At 45.4% G+C, this 26,959-nt stretch overlaps 1 protein-coding gene across 2 annotated transcripts in view; it reads left to right on the forward strand.

The window, feature by feature from the left end:
• Window positions 1–657: 657 nt before the first annotated feature.
• The window catches only part of LOC148529657 (transmembrane protein 272-like), a 44,542-nt gene continuing 18,240 nt past the window's right edge, over window positions 658–26,959 (forward strand). The window contains exons 1-6 of one of the 2 annotated variants that reach the window (XM_088468316.1): window positions 658–729; window positions 6,260–6,392; window positions 16,303–16,334; window positions 20,753–20,812; window positions 21,788–21,964; window positions 23,267–23,429. In XM_088468316.1, coding sequence (XP_088324442.1) covers window positions 16,313–16,334; window positions 20,753–20,812; window positions 21,788–21,964; window positions 23,267–23,429 — 422 coding nt within the window. In that variant the 5' untranslated portion in view covers window positions 658–729; window positions 6,260–6,392; window positions 16,303–16,312. Of the gene's footprint in view, window positions 730–6,246; window positions 6,393–16,302; window positions 16,335–20,752; window positions 20,813–21,787; window positions 21,965–23,266; window positions 23,430–26,959 lie in introns of those variants that run through there. The other variant, XM_088468315.1, reaches the window with a different exon arrangement.

Raw genomic sequence — 26,959 nt, forward strand, 5'->3', positions numbered from 1 at the left:
TATCACTGCTCCACAGTCCAGTGTCGGTGTGCATTGCACCACTCCATCTGACGCTTAGTATTGGACTTGGTGGTGTGAGGCTTGCATGCAGCTGCTTGGCCAAGGAAACCCATTCCATTAAGCTCCCGCCGCACAGTTTTTGTGCTTACATTAATGCCAGTGGAAGTTTGGAACTCTTCAGCTATGGAATCAGCAGAGCGTCGGCGACTTTTATGCACCATGCGCCTTAGCAGTCGTTGACCCCGCTCTGTGATTTGACGTGGTCTTCCACTTCGTGGCTGAGTTGCTGTTGTTCCTAAACGCTCACACTTTCTAATAATATCACTTACAGTTGACTGGAATATCCAGCAGGGATGAAATTTCACGAACCGTCTTATTGCAAAGGTGGCATCCTATCACAGTACCACACTTGAAGTCACTGAGCTCTTCAGAATGACCCATTTTGTAACACAAATGTTTGCAAATGGAGAGTGCATGGATAGGTGCTTGATTTTATACACCTGTAGCGACGGGTCTGAATAAAACACCTGAATTCAATAATTAACAGGTGTGGCCAAATACTTTTGACCATATAGTGTATATATACTGTGAGTTTTTTTTAGATTTGTGTGTGTACTTTAATAAACATTTTTTTTTCAATGCTCAATATTATAACAGGTGGCGCATACTACACATAAGTGAAGAGGGGAGAGAGATTGAGGTGGCTTGTTAGAATTTCTCTCACATCAGGTGAGTTGCATTGTCTGGGTTTATCTTAGAAATTCACTGTTCTGTATTATCAACACTAATAGCAAACAACTTCCCCTTCTAACCCGTAGTATGAAGCCTTGCTAAATGCAGTTGAGAAAGAAACAAAATATCATGGAAAGTAAAACCTACACTATGCCCCAAACACCTTTTATTAGTCAACTTTTTTAATCATAATCTCAATATTAGAGATTCCCAGTTATAGTTACCAAGACAAGTAATATTTGATGGCCCCCAACTAGGGTTTACCAATTGGCCGTACCACTGGGCTTGCACTGAGAAAGGGAGGAGTTCAAGTTATAACATTGCCACTTTACTAAAAAAGGCTCAAGACCTGAATTCAACCATGCTCTGATCAGTATCTCTGGCCAGTGTTATACTGGGACATAAAGAACCCACCGGGTAAGGCAGTGGTAGGGGTCCGTACTTAAAGAGTGAGACCAGCCTCCAGAGGGGTGTGGCCAGCCACCACAGATGCTTGGCTAACCATTATAGAGGACCTAGGATCTGGTTCAGCACAACATGGACTTGCAAAGCTGCACGCAAGCAGCTTTGCAATTCTGTCCTAGCAATTATGGTAATGCAGCAGGAGGCGTCACGTCTCCTGCATGCATTACTTATCCGACGCAGCATTGGATAATCTGCTAAAACATTGGCCGGCTAAGGTTATCCATGGGGTCACACAAGACGGCTGCAGAAAATACAAGAAATAGGCTGGGAAATCTCCCTCAGCTGAAGGAGATGCTGGCCTCTTCTCTCCCCCCCAACGGCGGCAACTCGCCTCCGTTTTGGGGAACGTAGGTTGACGCCGCCCCCTCCCCACCCACAAACGTCAGCAGACTGTCAATCACTGCCAGTCTGTTGCCGCTCTGCGTGTGATCAAGCAGGACCAGTACTGCACATGCTCAGTGTGGGTCCGGCTCCTGCGCAGATTCCAGACCGAATAAGGCCCACAGCCTGCAGACGGATACTACAGTGTATGGTCTGTTCATCCATGTTCCTGCTCTACCAGGTAACTGACTCTGTAATAGAGTAAAGGCACACATCCATTTGCAGACATCAAAACGACTGCACGATTATGACATTGTAATTGTGCAGTCGTTTGTCAGTCTGTGCTGTGCCTACACTGATCGTTCAGTGTAGGCACATCAATCATCCCCTACCATGCTCAACCTGACGTTATCGTCAGGTTGTACAGCATTTTCGTGCAATGATTAATGTCGTAAACGACCAGCGGGAGCACGCATCGCTGGTCGTTTCCGACATAACAGTGCACGATTTGTGCACGATTACTGAGTACTGAGCGATTGCACGATTACGATATTGTAATTATGCAATCGCTCAGTGTTATCGCTAAGTGGATGTGTACCTTAACAATATATAATTCAAGTGCACTGTCTGATACCTGACATTAGAAGAGGCGGTGGGGCCTTAAGGCAGTGGGGCCCAACGGTAGACAGTCCGACCCTGCCTCTGACTATCTACCTACCTGCACTCCCAGTTCACTCTCCTCGTTACTCCCCTGCCTCATAGACTGAAAGCTCTCATCGGCATTCTTCTTGTTTTCTTCTTCTTGTTTGCTCTACCTAGCACTATCCGTGCGCATCTGTTACCCTGTCTCCATTCTTCCCTCCAGTGACTCTGATCCAGCCTCTTTGTTTGTACAGGCTCATTAATAGTGGTTTGCTCCCTATTCCCTTAGTAAGTCTCTGTAGCCTCCCCTCTACCCCAACCAATGTTGGCTTATGTTTTATAATGATTTTCCTTTTTATTTTTGCAAGATGTATGTCATTTTGTTTTCATTGTATGGCACTGCAGACACCTTGTGGCTCCCTATAAATGAAAGTTAATAATGATATGTAGTAGATCAGGGATCTTCAACCTTGGCCCTCCAGCTGTTGTGGAACTACACATCCCAGCATGCACTGCCACCTTTTTGATATAACAGCATGCTAACACTATGGCAGTGCATGCTGGGATGTGTAGTTCCACAGCAGCTGGAGGGCCAAGGTTGAAGACCCCTGTAGTAGATACTAGTACATGACACTTTGTTATTTATCATTTGTCTTTATTAATTTTATAAAGCTTATGATTTTTCACAGTACAATGTGATTTACCCTACAAAAAAGTCTTGGTGTTTGGGGGACAGGAGGTTAAGGGATTTATGCAATCTAAGAAAGAGATCATTCTGGGACTTAAACTGTGCTCCGGTGGGATCCGGTCAAAATCTCGACAGTTGGGATGCTGGCGCTTAGAATGCTGGCGCCAGAATCCCGACACCTGTCAGATTCCTGGAGTCGGCATCCTGGTGGTAAGTACTGGGGTTAGGGGGAGGGTTGGGGGTTAGGGTTAAGCACTAGGGGAGGGTTAGGATTAGGGTGCTGGGAGGGGGAGGTTAGGTTTAGGCACTAGAGAGAGGTTAGGTTTATTCACTGGGAAAAGAGGGGTTGGGAGGTTAGGTTTATTCACTGGGTTAGAATACTGTCTTACAAGTGTCGGTATCTTAACCCTGTCGGGATGCCGGCGTCTGGATTCTGACCGCCGGGATCCCGAGCGCTGGCATCCTGTACCCTACCCGAAAAAATAAATGTAAACATTGTAACACTGTATTATGGGGAACAAAATAAATGTGTACAGCATAGCACAAAGTTCCAATAGTTAGCTGTAATCAAACATTAAGGTACTAACTATTTAGGTAGGTTATCGCTAAGGGTAAAGGTTATGGTTTTACACAACCAGCAGTTCGCCCCAACAAAGTAGTCCAATCCAGCAACAATATCAGTTTTTCCAGTTTATAGACAAAGAAGTATAATAAATCATTGTCCCAGAGAGACGGGAGTAATTATTGTAACCCCTTATTCACTGGCATTGAGGAAGATAATAATCTATGCCATAGGCTCTTAAATGTGGTCCTCAAGGATCCCCAACAGTCCAGGTTTTAGAGATATCCATTGTTGAGCACAGGTGAATTAACTAGTACCTCAGTCAAATTGATTTAACCACTTGTGCTCAATAATGTCGTAATTTAGGAATAAGGTGAATATTAGTGGACCATTCCCTTTGTTATCCCTGTATAATATTTATGCATGGGTCTGCCCATATTTAATATACAGATGGGCAACAGCAAACTTAAAAGTAGAATAAAGCTTCTATATCAGAGGTTCCCAAACGCGGTCCTCAAGGCTCCCCAACAGTTCAGGTATTAGATATATCCATGGTTGAGCACAGGTGAGTACCTCAGTCAATTTGATTTAACCATCTGTGCTCAACCATGGATATCTCTAAAACCTGAACTGTTAGGGACCCTTGAGGACCATGTTTGAGAACCTCTGAGCTATACTGCAGCAATATTCTAGGGCCAGTCAGAGTCTCAGTGGCTAATGCAGACATTTTGAGGGGTATATATACACTGAGTGGTCAAATGATTATGACCACCAGGCGATTTTATGTAAAGTAGCTATTCCGCAGAGAGTGCTGATGTAGAATGTCTGAATCTGTATAAGAACGGAATGGCCAAGGTATGCAGAGACTACTGAAGTTTATTACTCATAAAATTATCTTTTGGACTTTGTATGTGCAATAATTGTTGGTGCTCACAGCAGCAGTGTGAGCTTTAGTTAAAAACGGCTGCACTGGTAAATTGTTTGAGGATAGCAATTGTTAAAATGTACACAGAATGGATCAGCAGACACAAAACTGGGTCTGAGCTCACCGCCTGTGGTTGTAAATGGCTACTGGATGCTCGGGCGGAACGGTGAGTGGTCAGACTTGTTCAGTCCCACGGACGGGCAACAGTGCATCAAATTACGAATAATCTGAATCGGGGACCAATTGAAATGGTCCTTCAGCGAACAGTATCCTGCATGTTACATTGTATGAACTACAGAAGCAGAAGGACTGTCCATATACCATTGCTATCTACTGCAAACAAAGTGAAACTCCTTCAGTTTGCTCAGGAACACAAGAATTGGACAGTAAATGATTGGAAACAGGTCACGTGGTCTGATGAATCACATTTTCAATTTCACCATGCAGAGGGTAGGGTGAGGATATGGAGACATCAGTGAGAAAACATTGATCATTCTTGCATTGCCACGACTCTTCAGGCTGGCAGAGGGAACATTATGGAAATGCGGTTCATCGCATTTGGGCTGATATTCCCCAAGAAACAGCTACGGTTAGTGGAATCCTTTCCTAGAAGAAGTCATGCCATATTAAGTGCAAAAGGTGGCCCAACAAAGTACTAACCTGGTGGTTATAATAATTTTACCACTCGGGGCCTAATTCATGTTTGTACACAATGCCAATGTTCACGCAACTGAGTGTCTATCGACTAACTGTGAATGCGTTGCACCGCATGCGTCAAGGCACCTATGCGATGTCGCTTTCAGTGAGGATGCAATTGCAAAATGATTGACAGAAAGGGATCAATTGAAGGGAGGTGTCAATGGACCATGGTTGGAAAAATGCAGGCGTGTGAAGGCTGTTTTCAGGGTGTCTATCTGCCATCAGCTGCGATTGTGTATGTTGTTAATCATGGCGCCTGCGTCGCTACTGCCATGGTGGGTCTGCGTAGCAGTAGGGCTACTCTAGAAGTCGATGTTCCTCATTCATGCATATAGTCTGCGTATGCAGTTGCAAATGAGTTTGCGATAGCTCTTTAGAATTTTATTAGAATTTCTGAGGATATTTGCTAAAGGCTTCTATACCAAGCCTATGCCTATGTGGCAGCTAAATCCCAGCATAGCAGTGCTGCTGTTAGGGCCTGCTCAAACTGTGGCAGGTCATGCTGGCATATGTAGTTCCACAGCAGCCTACATTAATTGCCACGACTGTAATTGCGGCCGCTTAATAAATGACAACAACGGTAGTGTTGATCCCCTGCTTAGTTGCACTAAATAAACGACAATCAAAGCATGTACACCTGTCTATTTTGACTGCAGATTACTGAATTTGCAGTGATCAGTGATCTATATGTAAATTTGCCTATATATATATATATATATATATATATATACATATATACACTCCCACCAAGTATTGTACTAAATACAGGTGCCCTCCAATTAGGAATTACTGAGTTGACCCAAAAATACAAACTCCAGTCTGGCGGCACTCTGCTGAAATAACGGACATAGCACAGGAATATGAATAGTTCACCGACGTTTTGGAGCTGGTTATTGCCCCATCATCAAGGTACAAATGTCGAATTCGCATTCCTGTGCTATGGCTGTTATTTAAGCAGAGTGCCGCCGGGCTGGAGTTTATATATATATATATAATATTTTATTGGAGATCAAAATGGGAGGAGTTTAAACATACTATATTTTTCAAGAGTGCCTTTTGTAACAGTACTGTCCTAGGCCTATTAAAGCTAGAGTACGTTTCTGACACAGTTCTGTCTACTATTAGTATTACCAATGTCGTCACTGGAAATACCAGAGACAGCCTTATTTTAAGCATCCCATTTATTTCATAACATCCAGTTGTGGTTTCACTTCTTTGTTCACAGATATCTGGTGGCCTGACATGGTAAACCTGCACTCCATTACTACACAGACAAAGATACAATTGATAAATGAAATCAAAGCATACAGGATAAAAGGATAAAGAATAAAAAGGCACAAAGACAGTAAAAGACCAAGGTAAGTGAGATGTTTAAACAAAGAAAAAAATAGAAAGCAGAAAACAAACACCAAACCTGCCGTTTCAAAATCTATTATTTGCAAAAACATGATTTCATTTTGTTTATGTGTTCTTTGGTATTATAGATAGACTAGTTGCTTTCATGTTTCAGCTTTTGGTACTTGTGTACTTTACTGACTCATTGCAGAGAGAACCCAAGTGTTCTACACTCATTATTATTATCAATCATGGTAATGTCTAAATCCCCTTCACGGAGAGGACCCTGATGTCATCAGCCAGTGTCCAGCATCATTCCCAGTGTCCAGCGTCATTCCCTATCATCCAAGTGGGCATAGTGGGGGAATATAACCTTGTGGCAAGCGTAGCGAGCCCGCGAGGGGACAACTTTCTTCTTTAGATGGGGACAACTTTCGGTACTTGTGTACGTAAAGTACACAAGTACCATTTAAAACATTCATTGAGTTCTCTCTGCAATGAGTCCGTAAAGTACACAAGTACCCAGCTTTTTTGTAGTATAAATATTGGCATCAATTTGTGTTTTCAAAAGAGGGCCTGATTCAGATCTGGGAATAGAGTAAAATAGAGCAAGTAACTGTGTGCAAATGCAAGGGGCGCAAATAAGTAAAAATAAAATTGCATATGGGGTAAATACCGGCTGCTTTTGCATGTAGCCCACAAATGCTGGACAGCTTTAATTTATACTGCAATTTAGATATCAGGTTGGACACGCCCCTCTCAACAAAATCTCTCTGCTCAGTTTACATCTGCCCCTCCAGCAGTGCAGCACTGATTTACCAAGATGCACAGTTACTTGCTCTTTCTCACTCTGGGCCTGATTCAGTAAGGATTGCAATAATGATTACGCACGCAGTCTCACTGCGAAGATATGCTAATGACTGCAATTGCAATGTCATAAGCAACCTAACATAAGGACGCACACTTTATCTTACACACATACGTAACACTTAGCAAGACTGCGAAACAATCGGGAACATTGAGTACCATCGGAGCCTCACGCTCAAGCTGCATATGGCATTGCAGTGGCTAATTTATCCACACCCCTGCAGGGGCGTATCTATAATGGGTGCACCTATAGTATTACTTACCTCTCCGGAGTCCCACGTCGAAGTGGGGTCCGGCGCTCTAAAAATTACTGGAAAATGGCCGCCGTGGCCATTCTGTGCGACCATAGGGTTACTTAGAAGGCCGATTACCAAAGGATCTGCGACCAATGCTGCATGTTTGTGCACCTACGCTTGGATTTGTGAAGCCGCTGGTGGGCATCTCAATACAAATCCCGGCGGCTGCGACATTTTCACACAACCGCTGCGTACAAATTCAGCAGCAGTGGCATTAGTGTCCGTCCCTTAGTGCCTGATACAGAGTGAGTGCTGCATGAGTTAGCGTCACATATATTGTGTGGTTTTGCATAATATATTGTGTGGAATAGGGAGCACATGCTGTAGTGCTCAACAGCAATAGCCTGTTCTGCAGTGGGCTGATTTCCTAGAGAGAAGCTAGGCCTCCCACTCGGAAAAGCCAATCCCATGCTGAAATATTTATACAGTGCTTTGTGGGGCTACTAAAATGTGTGATATCTTAAAAGTAGTTTTTGTTCTGGTGAAGTACAAGTACTAGCATTCCCTGTCATGTCTAAAGTGTTTGGGTATGCTACTCAGGTCCGGTGCAAGGTTTCTTGGCACCCTAGGCATTTCTTCTGCCTTACGCCCCCCACCTCCACCCTCGATAGCTACACAAGCCATTATACAGTGCCCTCAGTAGTGCCACTTATACAGTGCCCCCAGTAGTGGCCCCCCTATGCAGTGCCCCCAGTAATGCCGGCAGTAGTGTTCCCCCCATGCAATGCCCCCAGTAGTGGTCCCACCTATGCAGTGCTCCCAGTTGTGGTCCCCCCATGCAGTGCCCCCAATATAGTGCCCCTTATACATTGCCCTCAGTAGTGCCCCTTATACAGTGCCCCCATTAGTGGCCCCCCTATGCAGTGCTCCCAGTAGTAGTCTCCCCCCAGCAGTGCCCCCATTAGTAATCCCCCCAGTAGCAGCCCTCCCCCAGCAGTGCCCCTAGTAGTAGTCCCCCCCAGCAGTGCCCCAGCAGTAATCCCTCCCTATGCAGTGCCCCATGTAGTGGTCCCACCAGTGCAGTGCCCCCAGTAGTAGTCCACCCAGCAGTGCCCCCAGTAGCAGTCCCCCCCAGCAGTGCCCCTAGTAGTACTTTTCCCCCTAGCAGTGCCCCTAGTAGTAGTCCCCCCCATGTAGTGTCCCCAGCAGTAATCTCCCCCTATGTAGTGCCCCCAGCAGTAATCTCCCCCTATGTAGTGCCCCCAGTAGTAGTACCCCCAGCAGTGCCCACAGTAGCAGTCCCCCCAGCAGTTCCCCCAGTAGCATTCTCCCCCAGCAGTGCCTCCAGTAGTATAGTCCCCCCTGCAGTGCCCCCAGTAGCAGTCCCCCCCAGCAGTGCCCCCAGTAGCAGTCCCCCCAGCAGTGCCCCCAGTAGTATTCCCCCCCCAGCAGTGCCCGCAGTAGTAGTCCCCCCAGCAGGACCCCTAGTAGTAATCCCCCTCTAGGCAGTGCCCCCAGTAGTGGTCCCACCAGTGTGCAGTGCCCGCAGTAGTCCCCCAAGCAGTGCCCGTAGTAGTAATAGTAGCCCCCCCCCCCGGCCAGGCAGACACACACACATGAAAAAAAATTAAAAGCCTCCACTTACCTTAACCCCCGCTCCGGCATCTGCTCCTCCATCTGGCGTCCTCCCGTGCCGGCCTGCTCGGCATGATAGGAGAGACGTCATGACGTGAGATGATGGAGCTACCATGGGGGCCTGAGCCCAACGCCAGAACATAGGTTTACTTACTGCTGGGGGCAGGTTTTAGTGCCAGGGACAGTCAAGATATTGTCATCCCTGGTGGCAAGAGCAAGACCGCCTTGCCCTCAGCACCCAGGCCCACTCACTCAGGAGGCAGAGAGGAGGAGCTTGGGAGAGATGAGGGGAGGCTCCTCTGCCCCTCCACTAGCCAGACTGCATCCTCTTTGTCACAGCCCGTGAATCAGCATGCCTCATTATAATGCTGCACAACTGATAGTTCCACCCCTGTGTCTGCCATAGTCTACTTTTGCCTTGAAAAAGCCTTACTAGCGAAACATGCGTCGGCAAGCCTGTGCTGTGTGTTTAATAGCAATAATATGCTTATGGGATGCTGAAATTCTAACTCAAAATGTTATACCATGAAATTGCTTTGTGAAACGTGTCCTAGTTACATGGACGCTGAGCTACTTATGAGCCCTTGATATATAGTCTGACAGGGATAGATATTGGCAACATTGTGGCTATGTATCAGCCTTTAATGCTCTGAATGCAACCACCAGGACTGCAAAGAGAGATCTTATAACGTTAGATTAGCAATACCAAATGAAGATTAACTGCAGATCAGGACAGTGATGTGGATTACAGTGTAATTTAGGAGCTCCCGTCACATAGCATGAGTTCAATGGATAGTGGTCACAATGTTTATATGTGTTTCTCCTGAATATCTGTATAGTAACCACAATAACAAATTACCACAGGCTGCAGTGAGAGATCCTAAGATATTAATTGGAAACTGTGAAAGGGGCATCATTACAAATTAGATATCAATAAGGGTCATAAATCATAATATGAACAAAAGAGTAGAAGAAAGCCATACATTTTAGGCTAATCAATGACATATATTAAATGAGAGAAATTAGCAATTTTATCAGATTTTAGCAAATGTCAGTGTGACAAAAGATACAAAGGGCCTGATTCAGAGCTGAACGCTCTGACCAGAGCGATCACTCTGAATCAGGGCCCTCCTCCATGAAAATGGAGTGGCCTCCTGGACGCTCGTATAGCTGTGGGTGACCACCCACAGCTATAGCGAGCGTCCATGATGATGGTCGCGATGGTCTTGACCATCGCGACCATCGGGCTTGCGACGGAGACCCTGCGGTAGGGTCTCGCTGCCGCAAGCCCTGGAGTGATTTTGGCTCTATCAGAGCCAAAATCACTCCCACTGACATCAGTAGTGATGTCAGTGGGGCCGGCTTGAGATGGTAGGCGTTCCCAATCAACATCGACAGCACGCCCCCTTTGGTGCGAGACCCGGAGCGATGGAAAGCCCGTCGCTCCCCGGGTCTCGCGCATGCGCACGACGGAGCTCCCTCCGTCGTTCGCATGCGCAGTGGGGAACATCGACCCGGTTGCGAGCGTACTGCCGCTCGCTCGCGGGTCTGAGTGACCCCCAAAGTGAGAAATATTATTAATGAAAGGAGTATATACCCTTTGTTATTTAAATGTTACTTACAGCAATTGATGCTATATTGGCTGATGTGGGCCTCACACATATTACACTTTAAAAGTATGCAAATCAATTGTTTTCAACATAATCATTGTGTAAGGTGTGAATAATCCGATTGGATATAAATATCGTATAATAAAACCAGATCACCAACTAAGGCATGGTATTTGTAAATACACCCCTCTCAGTGTTAGAGCTTGCTTCCTGTTGTAGATATTACATGCCTGAGACCCGGATCAGTTTTCAGGTAAAGGAGGGGCTGGAGAGATAGACACGCAGGGGTGGGAAGACTGGGTGTGTAGCTGGCAGAGCAGAGGGAGGAGGGGGAGAGAACAGAGGGAGTTGAGAAGAAGAATTTGGGAGAGAGCAGACATCTTTGGGAAGCTTCAGAGCTGGAAGCAGAAATGTAGCCCTTGTGCTCCCCTGGCAGGGGGAGATTGGCGGGGCCGTGGTGACTGCCACGATGCCCATCTAACGCCAAAGGAGAAATAGGTCTACAGTGAGACCACTGAGATAAAGTCTGTGAGAGACCACAGAGAAAGAGCTGGAAGGTTGCAGTGTGAGCAGCCCAGTGAAGTGTTCAACACCCATGAGAGGGGTAAGAGATGCAAGTACAGTATATGTGTTGAAGAGATGGGGAAGAGGAATTTCCCAGGAGCTTTTACTGTTAAGGTACCAGAGGAGTCCCTTATGCATAAAAGCCACCCAGCAGCCATTAAAGGGGGGGTCACTGTGGTAGCAGTGTGGCTATAGGAGCCATTCCTGTAGGATAGGTATGGGCAGCAGCTGAGCGTCTGATAGCTGCAATAGAAAAGTCTGTATATTGCTGTCCCATGTGAAAGAGAAGGGGAGCAGAGAGAGGCAGACTGTGTATGAGACACTCTGTATATTGTCTTAGAAGAGACAAAGAAGAGGCAGAGTGCAAAATAAGTTATGTTAGATGTGTGTGAAGCTGTGGAACTACAGGCATCAGCCAGCATAGGGCCAGGTGGACCAGCATGTATGAAGTGGAGAACTACAGGCACCAGCCAGCGAAGGGCTAGGTGGACCTGCACATATGAAGTGGAGAACTACAGGCACTAGCCAGCATAGGGCCTGGTGGACCTGCACGTATGAAGTGGAGAACTACAGGCACCAGCCAGCAAAGGGCCAGGTGGACCTGTGTGGGTAAAATGCAAAGCATTCATTGTGACTGTGCTTAAAGACTGTGCTGGTGAAGAAGAGTGTGATGTAATGTAACCATATCCATAAGATTGTCATACACCATCTGACATGCCCAGTATATGAGCTGGAGGGAGGGGAGAAGCTGCTGTAACCATATTCTTGTCCTATAAAGTCATGTGCAGGAGGAGATAAATAAATTGGTTTATTTTTATAAGAGAAGGTCTGGCGCCCAAGTTATTCAAAAGAACTGTTACTGTATGTGTATAGCTATACCTGTATCTATATGTGTGACAGTTATAAAGCCTGCATGGTCAGGGACCCCCTTCTCAGGTATTGCCCACACCCTGGAGAGCTAGCCTGAGGCAATAGGAGGTGTATCACTCCAAATGCACCTATGTACCACACCGCACACTGAAGGGGGGTTACACCAATATTAGAGATCATGTAGGATTGCCCTGTCTGTGAGAGCAAGTAGATAATGTTTAATAGGATATAATTATATTTGTTGGACAAATCCATAAACCTATGCATAAATAATATAGTTTTTACACAGTATCTGGGACAAATTGCTGGAAGTCTTAAGCTGCATATCCACTAGCACATAGCAGCACGACAGTACGATTACGACATCCTGCAGTGCCTAGACTGAATGATTGATTGTTCAGTGTAGGCACATCAATCATCTCTGACAATGGGCAATCTGTCATTATCGGCAGATTGACCGGCATGTTCAGCAGATGATTGATGTCAGAAACGACCAGTAGGAGCGCGCATCGCTGGTCGTTTCTGGCATAATAGTGCCCAATTTGTGCCTGATTACTGAGCGATTGCACAATTATGATGTCGTAATCGTGCAATCGCTCAGTAACATCACGTAGTGGATACGCGGCTTAACCTACTAAGATTTGAGTGTATCTAAACATCAGAGCCGTAACTAGACTTTTTGGTTCCCTGTGCCAGAAAGAGCATTGATGCCCCCCCATTTTAAAAATAGCGACATAACACACCCAAAAAAGGGGAATGGCCTCATGGGGAAGGGCCAGGGAAGAGATAGGGGAGGCCAGGAGATGCTGGGTATAGAATAAGAGGATGCTACTAGTGAGAATGATAATAAACAGAAAATTGACAGGCCTGAACAGCACCCCCTGCCCTTCGGTTCCCTGTGCCATGGCACAGCCCGCACTACCCTAGTTTCGGCCCTACTAATCATAATTTAACTTACCCTCTCCACGACTCTGAGCTCAGCACAAATATTTCAAATATATTTAATGATGAATCAATAAGGAACACACACAGCCAGGATATTCTTTATCTTATTTTAGTACACATTTTCTAAAGCGTACTTTTCTCACTACTTCTAATTTTTAACCATTATTTTGCTGTCTATTGTCCCATATAGGGATATTTTATATATATCTAAACAACATTAAGATTTTATATAAAAAGTAACAAATAATGTGCGCCTATTCACTGACATTACCTTTTGTTTCTTATACTATTGTCTAACTACTACTCTTGTCAGTCGGCAGCACCTCCAAGCGGAATAATAATTCAAATGTGAACATAAATATGGGGTCCTCTATCTAATTTTGAATATGTGTGTAGATGTATGTATCCTTTTGTATCCTGAATAGTCTAGTTCTTGTTTGAGACGACCCATTGTGTTTATCTCCCCAATTTTGCCGCTAGCAGCCTAGGGTGTAGGCAACATTGGTGGTAGCACTTTATGGGTGGGGCATAGATGTGCGCACATCCCTTAAGCCAGTGATAACGCGATGTGTTCTAGATTACTTATAAACCTTACCTGTCACAAAGACAAATTAAATAATTCACACAAACACAGATTCTAAAATAAATGACAATGCTTTTACTTAAAGGCAGCTTAATTATACATGTATATTGCCGATGCAGAGTAACTACAGCTCCCGCAGACCCCGCGGGGGCTTGTGGGGCACTATGGCTGCAAATTCCATGCGGACTAGCTGTCCGCATGAAATCTGCAGAAAAAGGCCCTCCAAAAATGGCCGCCGCCTCGGAGGAGACAGATGCTAGAGGTCCTACTGGACCTCTAGCATCTGTTAGTCACCCAGGCAGGGTGGTAGTGCAGACAGTACATAAGTGCCGTCCGCACTACACTATTAGCATAACAAACACACAGCCGGCGGCGCTGGCGGCTGTGTGTTTGTTTTAGCAGGGATCAAGGTGAGTGGAGGTCTTTTTTTTTGTGTGTGTGTCTGTCTGGCCGGGGGGGGTTACTACTACTGGGGGGCATTGCTGGGGGGGGTTAACTACTGGTACTGCTGGGTGGGACTGCTACTAGGGGTACTGCTGGGGGGACTACTACTGGGTGCACTGCTGGGGGGGACTGCTCCTGGGGGCATTGCTGGGGGGAACTACTACTGGGGGCATTGCTGAGGGGGAGGGGACTACTACTGGGGGCATTGCTGGGGGGGCTACTACTGGGGGTACTGCACTGGTGGGACTACTACTGGGGGCAGTGCACTGGTGGGACCACTACTGGGGGAATTATATAAGGGGCACTGCATAGGGGGACCACTACCTGTGGCACTATATAAGGGGCACTGCATAGGGGGCCACTACTGGGGGGCACTGTATAAGACCCCTGACAACGAGCAGGTAATTTAAAAGTAATTAGAAGCCTTACTGTGGGGTATAAAATGGTGTCAGGGGGCAAATATGTAAGTGGCACTTTGGTAATAGGCATTACAATGTGCGACATAATGTGTAATGGGCATTATGGTGTGTAGAATAATGTGTAAGGGGCATTACGGTGTGTGGTATAATGTGTAAGGGGCACTACTACAAGGAGGAAAAATACTGCAAACTGTCTAGGGGGGTGGGGCACATTTTTAACTTTTGCACTGGGAGCCAAATTGCGTATAAATGGCCCTGTAATTATTTTACCAAAATGCCATGGGGGGGGCCTCAGAAATATTTTTGGCAGGGGGGAGCAAAATTTATAGTTACGCCACTGCTTAGGTTATATCAGCAGCAGTAGGGAATACTTGCAAAATAAATTTGTGGCACCCAGTGCAGAAATACCAGTCAGCCAATTTCATACATACGTACGGCAACGGCACTAGCACCCCCAGACCCTCGTTGTGTGCTCTCCTCTGTTCTCCGACTGCTTCACCCTCCCTCTCTCTCTGCTGAGTTTTTTTTACTATAACTTTGGTTATACCTCCAGTTAACCCATTGGGGAATATTAATTTATTTAATATTCATACGTGCAAGGCCTTAATTGGTTATGGGTGTCTTAACCATAATGTTGACACTATTCGGTGTTATCTTTCTGGTCCCATGTAAAATGTCTAATATAATTGCTCATCTAGCCTTCATCTCTAACTATTGCAGACAAATGCTATCTTGATTTAACTCTTTTTGTTTATAAAAACTGAGACTTGCTGTCTGCCATTGTGCACATGTTAAAACCAATACACTTTAAACCCATAATTCCTGTATAACAGTTTTTAACCTATACATATCTCCGCTGTTAATCATACCTGCATAGAAATAAACACTAATCTCTATATACTTATTAATACATTATTTAATATACCTTTAGCTACAATATTAAACAACATGGCTGCTGCATCAGAGACACACTTGTTTACTTTAGAAAGGAAAGGGAAGGCCTTATCCTCTCTAGGCCTGAGGCCATTCAACAAATGTGGCCCTCTGCAAATCACACAACTATACTGATACTGAATATAATCTCAAATATTTCTATACACTATTAATTGCAATAAAGGTAATAGTGAAATACATAAGCATGCATATATTTGTGAATTGCTGAAGGAACGTGTACAGTCCAAATATTCCTGTGTTATCACCAGGGATGGGGAACCTCAGGCCCGGGGGTCGTATAAGGCCCCCAGAATCATTTGGTCTGGCCCTCGGAGCATTTTTTCTGCTAGCTTCATCTGGATAGCAGGGTGCCTATAATGCATCTTTAGGACGCTTCAGACAGTCACACCACTGCCCTTACAGCTCCCCAGAGCATCCTCAGAATGCTCCAGGTATTGCTGTAATCACCGGCGATTGTGGGCCTGCACCAGGCCCGCAAATAATGTTATATATATCAAAATGGCCCTCGGCAGAAAAAAGGTTCCCCACTCCTGCCTTAAGCAATACACAGCAACTCCACTCTGCATCTCAGGCAGCTCCCAGGGAAAAGGCAACCTCATTTTGAATCCAAGATGGCCTATGTGAAACTGTTGTATCTGAATAGAGCCCTGACAGCCAGTTAAGATGCAGGGATGAGACACAGTAGACACACAGGTGTGTAATGCATATGCATTTTCAAGTGTAAAATATTCTCACTTTGTGGCCAACTTAAATAAGCACCTTCAAAGCTATCTATTTATGTATCTAATCTTCCTAATCTCTTCCAGACCAACAAATATGGATCTAACCGCCCGTTTATGTAAGTACATAATGCCCTATGTACTGTATGTCCTGTGCGTATACATTGTATTTTAATTTAATATTAAATCAAACACGTTATCATGATGGTTGTTGGTACTAAGGGCCTGATTCACTACTGATTGCAACTGCGATTGCAATAGCGTTTATGCAGGCAGTTCAACTGTGATAGTATGCTAATCCACTGTGATCACTATGCTGCCGCAGCACTATAACAGGATGCCCACTTTACTTTACACACATCCGTAATCCTTAGCAAGACTGTGAAACCATCGTTAACACTTGCACAAGCTCTGACCTTACTCAGGTTCTAACCTCATCGCACGCTATGATTACTCAAGCTACGTATGGCATCGTAGTGGATAATTTATGCATGCCCCTGCAACGGCATTCAAATCACTGGCACACCTGCGTTTCACCGACCACCCCCTCGTCACCTGTAACAAACTACACTTTCTGTCAATCACTCAGTGATGGGTCTGCGTAGTCACTGTGATCGCAGTCCTGTTCGCAGTGGCCAGTTCGTACACGCACAGACGGCAACAATCGGCCGATTGCGTGTGTAACCGCAGTTGCGATCAGTAGTGAATCAGGCCCTAAGTCAGTAGTAAAATCTATACTAGTTTCTTGAATCTATTTATAAGTGATGATTACCCCCAGCCAAATTGCATTATTTAATCCAATCTCTTAGTTTGGCTGTGGGGTATAAATAGATGAAAGTGATGTCAGTTGCGTGGATGTAACCAGTGATTGGTTGATGACCAGCACCATCCTACACTCCAAGAATGTCTGAGAATTTTGTGAATTCTGTAAGAGTAGACAAAGCCTCCCCATAGAAGTGGGTGGACATAGGACTGTTCGATGCGATACATGGTGGACCACTGTACAATACACACAGTGGCAAACGCAGGATTTTTAAGGGGGGGTTTCCATACATTCCGGGAGGGTGAAGGCAAGAAAAATGAGGGACAATTACAGGGAGAGTTACAGTGAGAGAGTGAGGGCAGGGACAATGAGGGGGAGTTTACAGGGAAGATGAGGGTAGGGACATAGGGCCTGATTCAGACCCAGTCGCAAGCGCTGAGCGCTCGCAACCGGTTCGATGGTGGCCCACAGCGCATGCGCGCGACGGAGCCGGCTCCGTCGTGTGAATGCATGAGACCCGGCTAGCGATGGGCAGTCCGTCGCTCCGGGTCTCGCACCAAAGGTGGCGAGCTGTCGATGTTGAGTGACAGCTCGCCCCCTTTGGTGGGCGGGCCGGGGGGTGGCTGCCCAAACGGAGGCATTCTCATGAGAACGCCTGCCATTTGGGGGCGGCCCCACTGACATCACGAGTGATGTCAGTGGAGAGATTCCGGCTCTGTTAGAGACGAAATCACTCTAGGGCTTGTGGCCACGAGACCCTACCACAAGGGTCTCGTCGCAAGCCCAATGGTCGCGATGGTCTTGACCATCGCGACCATCATCATGGCCGCTCACAATAGCTGTGGGTGGTCACCCACAGCTATCAAGCTGCCAAGAGGCCGATCCCAAAAAAAAATAGCCCGGACCTGATTCAGAGCGAGTGCTCTGTCAGAGCGAGCGGCTCTGAATCAGGCCCATACAACACACACATACCTACACACATATCACTTGCCTTTTCAAGGCCTTTCTAGCTGTCATAGCACTACAAGTCCCAGCACATCCGGTTGACAAAGTGTGCTGGGACTTGTAGTCTCATCACAGCTGGATAGACAGTCAGTGATATAGCTGCAAATAGGGCCCCCGGACTTCTTACCTTTAAATGTAGAGCTCCGGGTCATGCTGTTCCAGTGCAGCTCCTGCGGGTCCAGGATCACTGTGCTGAGTTGGCAGTGGGCAGACCGTGCTGGACCGCTGGGAAGGGGAGCTGAGGAGGATAAGTAGGCACCATTTGATCACTGTGGGTGGCCTGCTCCTGAGTACGGCTCCTGAACGAGGTCGACGTTGTCAGCTGCTCGGCCCCGCACAGCTAAGGGGTGGTCTTGTGCGCAAACAGACCACCCATGCTAACAGTGCCGCACTCTGCCCCTGCAGTGGGTCCCTGGTAGGAGCACAAGCTCCACACACTGACTCTGCCACCGATGCTCTCGGCTAATGGGCCAGCACTCTGAAAGGCCCGCTAGCCTGAGCAGATAACAGCTTCCTGTTTGCGTTCGACAGTGGAACGCAAATCCAGGAAGCGTTGTAGCCGGCACAGACATACATAGGAAGGGATGCAGTCAAGAAGCCGGCGGTCGAAATGCCGACCGCTGGCTTCCCGACTGTCAAATCCCGGCAGTGGACTAAAGACAGGCGCTGGGAGCCTGACAGCCGGCATACCGAACAAAGGTAAGCCGAGCGCCGGGTGCGGACAAGGAGGGAGGGTTAGGTTAGGGGCTCCTGGGGGGGACTTAGGGTTAGGCACCCCCCCGGCAGGGTTAGGGTTAGGCTGCGGGAAGGGAGGGTTAGGGTTAGGCACCATTGTGGGGAGGTTAGGGTTAGGCACCCCCCTTGAGGGCTAGCTTTAAGATGTGGGAAGGGGGGGGTTAGGTTTAGGCACTTACGAGGGGAGATTAGGGTTAGGAACTAGGGGTGGAGGTTAAGGTTAGGCACCCCTAAGGAAGGGTTAGGGGGGGGAAAGGGTTAGGGATAGTTAGAAACTTACCGTAGTCGGGATCCTGCTATTCTGCTTTCCGGCATCGGTATAGCATCTGCCTAGCTGACATCCGGCTGTATTTCCTACTGATTCCCATAGGAATAGCCTGTTAGCCGGCCCGGCAGGCAATGTCAGCCTGCCTGGCAGAGAGGTGCATAGAGACGGAGACAGACATGGCTGTCTCCGTCTCTATAAAACAATTTTGGTCCATCAGGGAGGGTTTCTGGGTACTCAGAAACCCCCCCTGCATGCGCGCCTGACACACATGCACGCATGCACACACACAGGCACACACACAGACACACACACACCTTGGTCTCTCCCTCCCTCCCTCCTGGGAGGACTGGAAAAAATGGTACCATTCGCTAATCAGTGTGTTATTGTGGCTGCACATAACATTGCTGTACCTGTGAATCAGGAAGATAAGGCTGCACAGCTGCTCAATGTTTTTAAAACAGGCCAGGCAAGAGCCCCTGTCTGCCTCTCTGCCATCAGGCACATTTTTGCAGTGTTTGGCTATAGGCACCTGCTCTGTCCCCCTAGATCCTCACTGACTGTGAGCTGAATATACATTTCCCACATCAACATATATGATCAGGGCTGCCATTAGAAATTGTGGGGCCTGGGACTAACAAAAATATCCAGGGCCCCCCCAGCCCCCACTCAAGCCCCCCTTCCCCCACTGGCTGGGAGAAAGTGACAAAGCAGCCCCCTAGCCAGTCCCGCTCCCCACATCTGAAATGCTGCAATAATGAAGATATAATAAAGAAGAATCAGATGCTTACCTTAGTAACCTCGCTCCTTTTTCTGTTCCATCTGCTCCAGCTCCTCAGTCCACTCCTCGCACCACACGCCGCGGCTCCTTTCCCATTCAGCGGCGCGACGCGACATCATGACGTCATGCTGCGCCGGCTCACAACAAGTAAAACTTGATTGCGGCTTGTAGTGGGTGGCTCGCTGTTAGGAGCGGGCCCCCGGCCGCGCCTGGCACTCATTATGGAGGTGATAGCAGCAGTCGATAATAGGAGCGGGCAGGCAGGCAGGCACATCTCTTGTGGCAGCAGGGAGTAGTAGCGGGCGGGCTCCCCGAGTGTCCGGGCCCGGGACTCCAGTCCCAGCAGTCCCCCCCTGATGGCGGCCCTGTATATGATAACCTCTTTGGCCAGGTATGCCCAGCTGCTGCTATCACCTGGCCAGTTCTATCAAGTTATTTGTTTCTCCTGCGGGAATTAATGTTCTTTAATATTTAATCAATAGAAATGCCATTTAAGTCATTATTCTACAAGCATTTTAAATTGAGAATGGTACCTATATGGTTATTGTAGTGCAGACCGGCTTGGATTGCTAATCAATGGTGGATTTTTCCTAGAGGCTGCAGAGCTGCAGCTCCCCCCACCACCTATGAGCCCCCAGTGATTGCAGTGGACTCCCATTGGAAGCACTTTCTGCTAATATGCTGGACAGGTATGCGCAAGTTTCGCCACCAGCAGTAATGTGCTTCTAGGGGCTGTAGCCAATGCAGTCCCTAGAAGCCAAGGGCTTGTACGTATGAATTTAGGTATAGAACCCCTTTAGTCACAACTGACTGACTGAACCAAGAATATGGAAACTTCCTTATTTTTTGTAATAAACTTGATAAGTGTGTGCCTTTTTTTTCTCAACAAACTTTCATTTAAATAATATGTTAAATATGAGTTACATATCTGTTGGCAAAATATGTTATATATCAGAATTTACGTAACTATGATTTGTTTGAATTCCAGGCTACCAATTAATTTCTTTGACTGTCTGGATTGGGCTAAGCATAGCTATGATTGTCATGGGTAAGTGATAAACAATCATATCAGCTGGTTTCTTCAGAACTCAATTATAAGTTGCTCACTGGTTGCTGCCATATTTGTAAGACAATACATCACAAATTCTTATTTTGCCCTATGTGCAGTTCCTACATCGCTTTTCTGTATTTGAAACTAAACTGTAAGCACAGGTTGGAATTTATTTATTGTCTGAGCAAATTTTATGTTATATGAATGTTAAATTTCAAAATGAAGGAGACTACAGGTTGAGAGTTTTGTTTTTTAGTTGTATACAATTTAATTATAATAAATTAAGTAGAAGTTATTATGTTGCAAAGGGCTGTGGTCACTTTTTAACAGGCAAATATATATATACTTCACACTTCATCATAAGGCAAGAGACACATCTGTACATTTTATTATATAGTTTAATACTATACCATGGTTTTTTTTTAAGAAGTATTAAGCTGGGAGACTCGTCACCAGTTTGGCATCATAGCCAATGGCAAAGAAGGTAAAAAGAACCTGGTCTAGATGATATACAGACAGTGGCGTCACACAGCAGGAAGCAAGGAATATAACTCCAATGCACAATACCAATGTATTTAACATTTCAGTGGGAAAAAGGGGTTCTGTCACTTCTGTAAAAGCAGATAGCTATGGAACGCTATACACTGTAGTTATAGAACTCTAAAATTCTCCTATGGCTTTCAATATACATATATTTTACAGTGACAACTAACGAGTGGTAGCACATCTTTTTTTTACCATGGTATTAATGTAAATATGTTGTCTAACACATTGTATTGGAGAATACTAGCATTTAATTTATAATACAATTTTATTTTTAATCATGTCAAACATCAGTTCATTTTGGGGGATGTGTTATGTTACCCTATGTAAAAGAACAGTGCACCCCATGTTTCTTGTGCAAAACTGCCCAAAAGTAACTTGCATTAAAATATTGATTGTCTCCTAACCAGTTACGTTTCTCATTCACAGGAGCCATACATAAAAATGACTGTCCCATCCAGCCCTATATACCTATCTTTCTGTTGGTGACTGGCATTACTCACTTGGTTGCTCTTTTCCTATTATTTCTGAGACTTGTGTTAGAGACATGTAGCCTTGTTCTAGAATCTTTAATTGGAATATTCAGCTTTGCCTGGTTTATTGCAGGTAGGTGACATACATATAATGTGCATGGTTAGAGGTATATTTACTAAAGTGCAGATTTTTAGAAGTGGAGATGTTGCCCAATCAGATTCTACTTAACATTTAGCTAGCACCTTCTAGAAGATAATAGCTAGAATCTAGTTGGTTAGCAAAAATAGAGAACTGGAGCGCTTCACACTATAGTGTTTGTGAAACTTGATAGTTGATCTTGCAGGTGTGGTATGAACAATGAATACTAAGTGATATGGTATAAACAATATACTTAGATTAAAATAAAAAATGAAATGAAATAACATGAATATATTCACAATCTCTAGATTGATAAATCAATGTGCTGGATGGAAGACCAGCACATGTTAATGTAACGTTCTTGGAAATAAGGATGAAGTGCTGGTAAATGGCAGCGTGACTTTCACAGATAACCGTCACAGTATGGTGGGTATTCCTGTGGATATGAATGGGCAGAATAGAGAATCCAAATCCAATGAGTGGTATGTCAGATGAGCGGCGTCCCGCTTTACTGAATCAGATGTTTGTCCAGAAAACGTGTGTGTGAAGTATAAGTTGCCCCGGGGGGGATCTTCCCGGGGTAGGAGTACGGCTCTAATGCTGGGTAATGCGGGAGGTGAGAGTCCTGGGCATTGACTGAATCTCCCAGCCATGTCGGATCACCAGCGGGTGAGCTGGGTGACCCAGCTCAATACCGGTAATAACCGGACTGGGATGGTTGTCTGCCGCCTGCGGAGGGGATATATAACGGTTGGAACTCTCCAGAGTTGTTCGCCATTGATCCCCTCCTGCTAGACACTTACCTTCCTACTGCAACTTCCAGGTGGCCGCTCCTGCCCCTTGCCGGCTTATGATGTCTTCAGTTTTGCTCTTCGATCCTTCCGTCCCTCCGTCCTCGATGTGTTCACAGTGGTAGAGCAGGGTCGCAATGTGCTGTATCAGCGGTTATTGTAGATGACTTGTGCCGTCCAGGATTCTCTCTTCTGTCTCACGAGTATGGTGTGTTAGTTCTCTGATGCGTATCGGCTTCCGCCTTTTTCAAGGAGCCTTGAAAAAGGCGGAAGCCGATACGCGTTGGAGAACTAACACCCTTAGGAACTGATTAAGTATTGCATCTGTCTCCTCCCAATATGAATTATATTGTATCTAGTAGTGATTATTAGTGCTGTTTATTCATTTATCTTATATGTTTATGCAATGTAATTTAGTAGTACTGTATTAATACTATTATATATTTATACAGGTATTATTACTGCTGTTGTGTTTTAACTAAATTTGTGTTTTCTTTTTATTTAGGTTGTGTTTGGGTGTTTAGGCTGTACAATGATTATGAAGGATTATGTAACCAAAACCTTTACTTATTTGCTTTTGGAATCCTAATATTTGAATGTGTGATGATCTTCTTAGGCATGCTTGCTCCTTGCTTTGGCTGCTCAACAAGAACATTTGTGTATGAAAGGTAATATTTATGAGATTATCTGTTTTTCACTTCTCATGATAATCATTTCCATTTTACAGAGAGGAAAAATTTAAATAAGATGCCATTGATGTTTTGATTTAATATTATTATTACAGATTGAACTGCTTCACCTCTTTGTTATCATTCTTGCATTTAGTGTAATATATAGCACTTACGTGGTAACATTTGAGCTATACTTGCCGACCTTTGGGCTGTCCCCTACAGATCAAAACTGTGGGGGACGCTTTGTGGTGTGGGTGGAGTGGTGGCACAATAGTAGCCTCTGGGACAAAGGGCAGGTGACCTGGGAGAGTTGCCCGCCTTTATAGGCATATGGGAGTGCCACCAGTTTCTTAGGAGCCTCCAGGAATATCCAGAAGAGTGGACAAGTATGATTTGAGATCCAGTTCATCATTGTTTCAGAGCCATAACTAGACATTTTGGTGCCCAGGGTGAGATGGTATACCACCCTCCCCCCCACATCTTCCTATTTTGGAGGGGCTATAGTTGTCCCCTCTGGTGGTGAGGCTAGTGCTCCAAGTGTGCCTGTATGAAACGGTATGTCATACCGACACTTCACTTTGGCACCTAGTGCTGGGACTGTCGCTGTCCCAACGCCTGTCAACAAGCTGCGAGCCAATCATGGTCACGTGTTCACCCCTAATTGGCTGCTGGTCCATGAACTGCCATTGGCTTGTGGCCATCATTAAATTAAAAATGCCACCGAGGAGTGAGTGGAAGGGAGCGATCACTGGAGCAGAGCGCAGCGCTGTGAGGTGAGGTAGGAGGTGTGCTGTGTGGTGTGGTTTGCTGTGTGTGGTGTGCTATGTGGTGTGCTGTGTTGTGGGAGGTGTGCTGTCTATTATGAGGGGAGGAAGTGGGGGTATGGAAATATCAGGGGGGCTCAGGATTCAGGCCTGCTTTAGTAAAGCCCCCCTAATATTTCCGTAACCCCACTTCAAAATATACAAATTAAATTGTACTACCTCTCATTGGCTCCACTGTGAATCATTCCGGCTTGTGTTGGCTGTATTACTCAGATGCTTTTTCTCAGTCTGATATTCTAACACTGGCCTGGGGCCTCCCCACTCTCTAATGTATAGACTGTTACGTGGCTCCCCTCCCATAATATAGAATATAATGTGGCTCCCCCTCCCCATAGTATAGAATATAATGTGGCTCCCCATAGTATAGAATATAATGTGGCTCCCCATCTCCGTAGTATAGAATATAATGTGGCTCCCCCTCCCCAGAGTATAGAATATAATGAGCCTCCTCCTCCCCGTAGTATAGAATATAATGTGGCTCCCCCCCCCATAGTATAGAATATAATGTGGCTCCCCCTCCCCATAGTATAGAATATAATGTGGCTCCCCATCCCCGTAGTATAGAATATAATGTAGCTCCCCTCCCCAGAGTATAGAATATAATGTGTCTCCCCCTCCCCATAGTATAGAATATACTGTGACTCCCCATAGTATAGAATATACTGTGACTCCCCATAGTATAGAATATAATGTGGCTCCCCATAGTATAGAATATAATGTGGCTCCCCATAGTAGAGAATATAATGAGGCTCCCCCTCCCCGTAGTATAGAATATAATGTGGCTCCCCATCCCCGTAGTATACATTATAATGTGGCTCCCCATAGTATACATTATAATGTGGCTCCCCATAGTATAGAATATAATGCGGCTCCCCATAGTATAGAATATAATGCGGCTCCCCATAGTATAGAATATAATGCGGCTCCCCATAGTATAGAATATAATGCGGCTCCTCATAGTATAGAATATAATGTGGCTCCCCATAGTATAGAATATAATGTGGCTCCCCATAGTATAGAATATAATGTGGTTCCCCGTAGTATAGAATATAATGTGGCTCCCCCTCCCCATAGTATAGAATATAATGTGGCTCCCCATAGTATACAATATAATGTGGCTCCCCATAGTATAGAATATAATGTGGTTCCCCGTAGTATAGAATATAATGTGGCTCCCCCTCCCCATAGTATAGAATATAATGTGGCTCCCCATAGTATAGAATATAATGTGGCTCACCATACTATAGAATATAATGTGGCTCCCCGTAGTATAGAATATAATGTGGCTCCCCATAGTATAGAATATAATATGGCTCCCCGTAGTATAGAATATAATGTGGCTCCCCATAGTATAGAATATAATGTGGCTCCCCATAGTATAGAATATAATGTGGTTCCCCATAGTATAGAATATAATGTGGCTCCCCCTCCCCATAGTATAGAATATAATGTGGCTCCCCATAGTATAGAATATAATGTGGCTCCCCATAGTATAGAATATAATGTGGCTCCCCATAGTATAGAATATAATGTGACTCCCCATAGTATAGAATATAATGTGGCTCCCCATAGTATAGAATATAATGCGGCTCCCCATAGTATAGAATATAATGTGGCTCCCCGTAGTATAGAATATAATGTGGCTCCCCTTCCCATAGTATAGAATATAATGTGGCTCCCCATAGTATAGAATATAATGTGACTCCCCATAGTATAGAATATAATGTGGCTCCCCATAGTATAAAATATAATGTGGCTCCCCGTAGTATAGAATATAATGTGGCTACCCTCACCAGAGTATAGAATATAATGTGCCTCCCCCTCCCTGTAGTATACAATTATATATATATATATATATATATATATTAAGGGTGTGCACCGGCCCCTTTTCGTGTTTTGGTTTTGGATCTGGATCTTTCTTCGTGTTTTGGATCTGGATTGGTTTTGCCAAAACCACCCTTCCGTGTTTTGGGTTCTGGGTTTTGTGTTTTGATTTGTATTTTTTTTTAAAAAGCATAAAAACAGCTAAAATCACAGAATGTGTTGGTTTTTCTGCTCCTATGCTATTATTAACCTCAATAACCTTAATTTCCACTCATTTCCAGTCTATTCTGAACACCTCACACCTCACAATAGTGTTTTTATGTCCAAAAGGTTGCACCGAGGTAGCTGGATGACTATGCTAAGCGACATGAGTGGGCGGCACAAACACGTGACCCATCTAGGAGTGACACTGCAGTGGCAGACAGGATGGCAGTTTGAAAAACTAGGCCCCAAACTGTACATAATGCAAAGAAAAAAAAGAGGTGCAAGATGGAATTGTCCTTGGGCCCTCCCACCCACCCTTTTGTTGTATAAAAAGGACATGCACACTTTAACAAAGCAATCATTTCAACACCAGGGTCTGCCACACGACTGTGGCTGAAATGATTGGTTCGTTTGGGCCCCCACAAAACAAGCTGGCAATTAATCTGTCCCTGCACAAACTGGCTCTACGGAGGCAAGATGTCGTCCTCATCCTCCTCATCCACCGATTCCTCACCCTCTTCAGTGTTGTGTACATCCTCATCCTCACAGAGTATTAACTCGTCCCCACTGGAATCCACAACCACAGGTCCCTCTGTACGTTCTGGAGGCTGGTCTCCCTGGAAGAGTTGATAATTCATTTTGAGGAACATGATCTTCTCCACATTTTGTGGAAGC

Source organism: Taudactylus pleione, unplaced genomic scaffold (assembly GCF_031769625.1).
Source record: "Taudactylus pleione unplaced genomic scaffold, aTauple2 ptg000085l, whole genome shotgun sequence".
Classification (NCBI taxonomy): domain Eukaryota; kingdom Metazoa; phylum Chordata; class Amphibia; order Anura; family Myobatrachidae; genus Taudactylus; species Taudactylus pleione.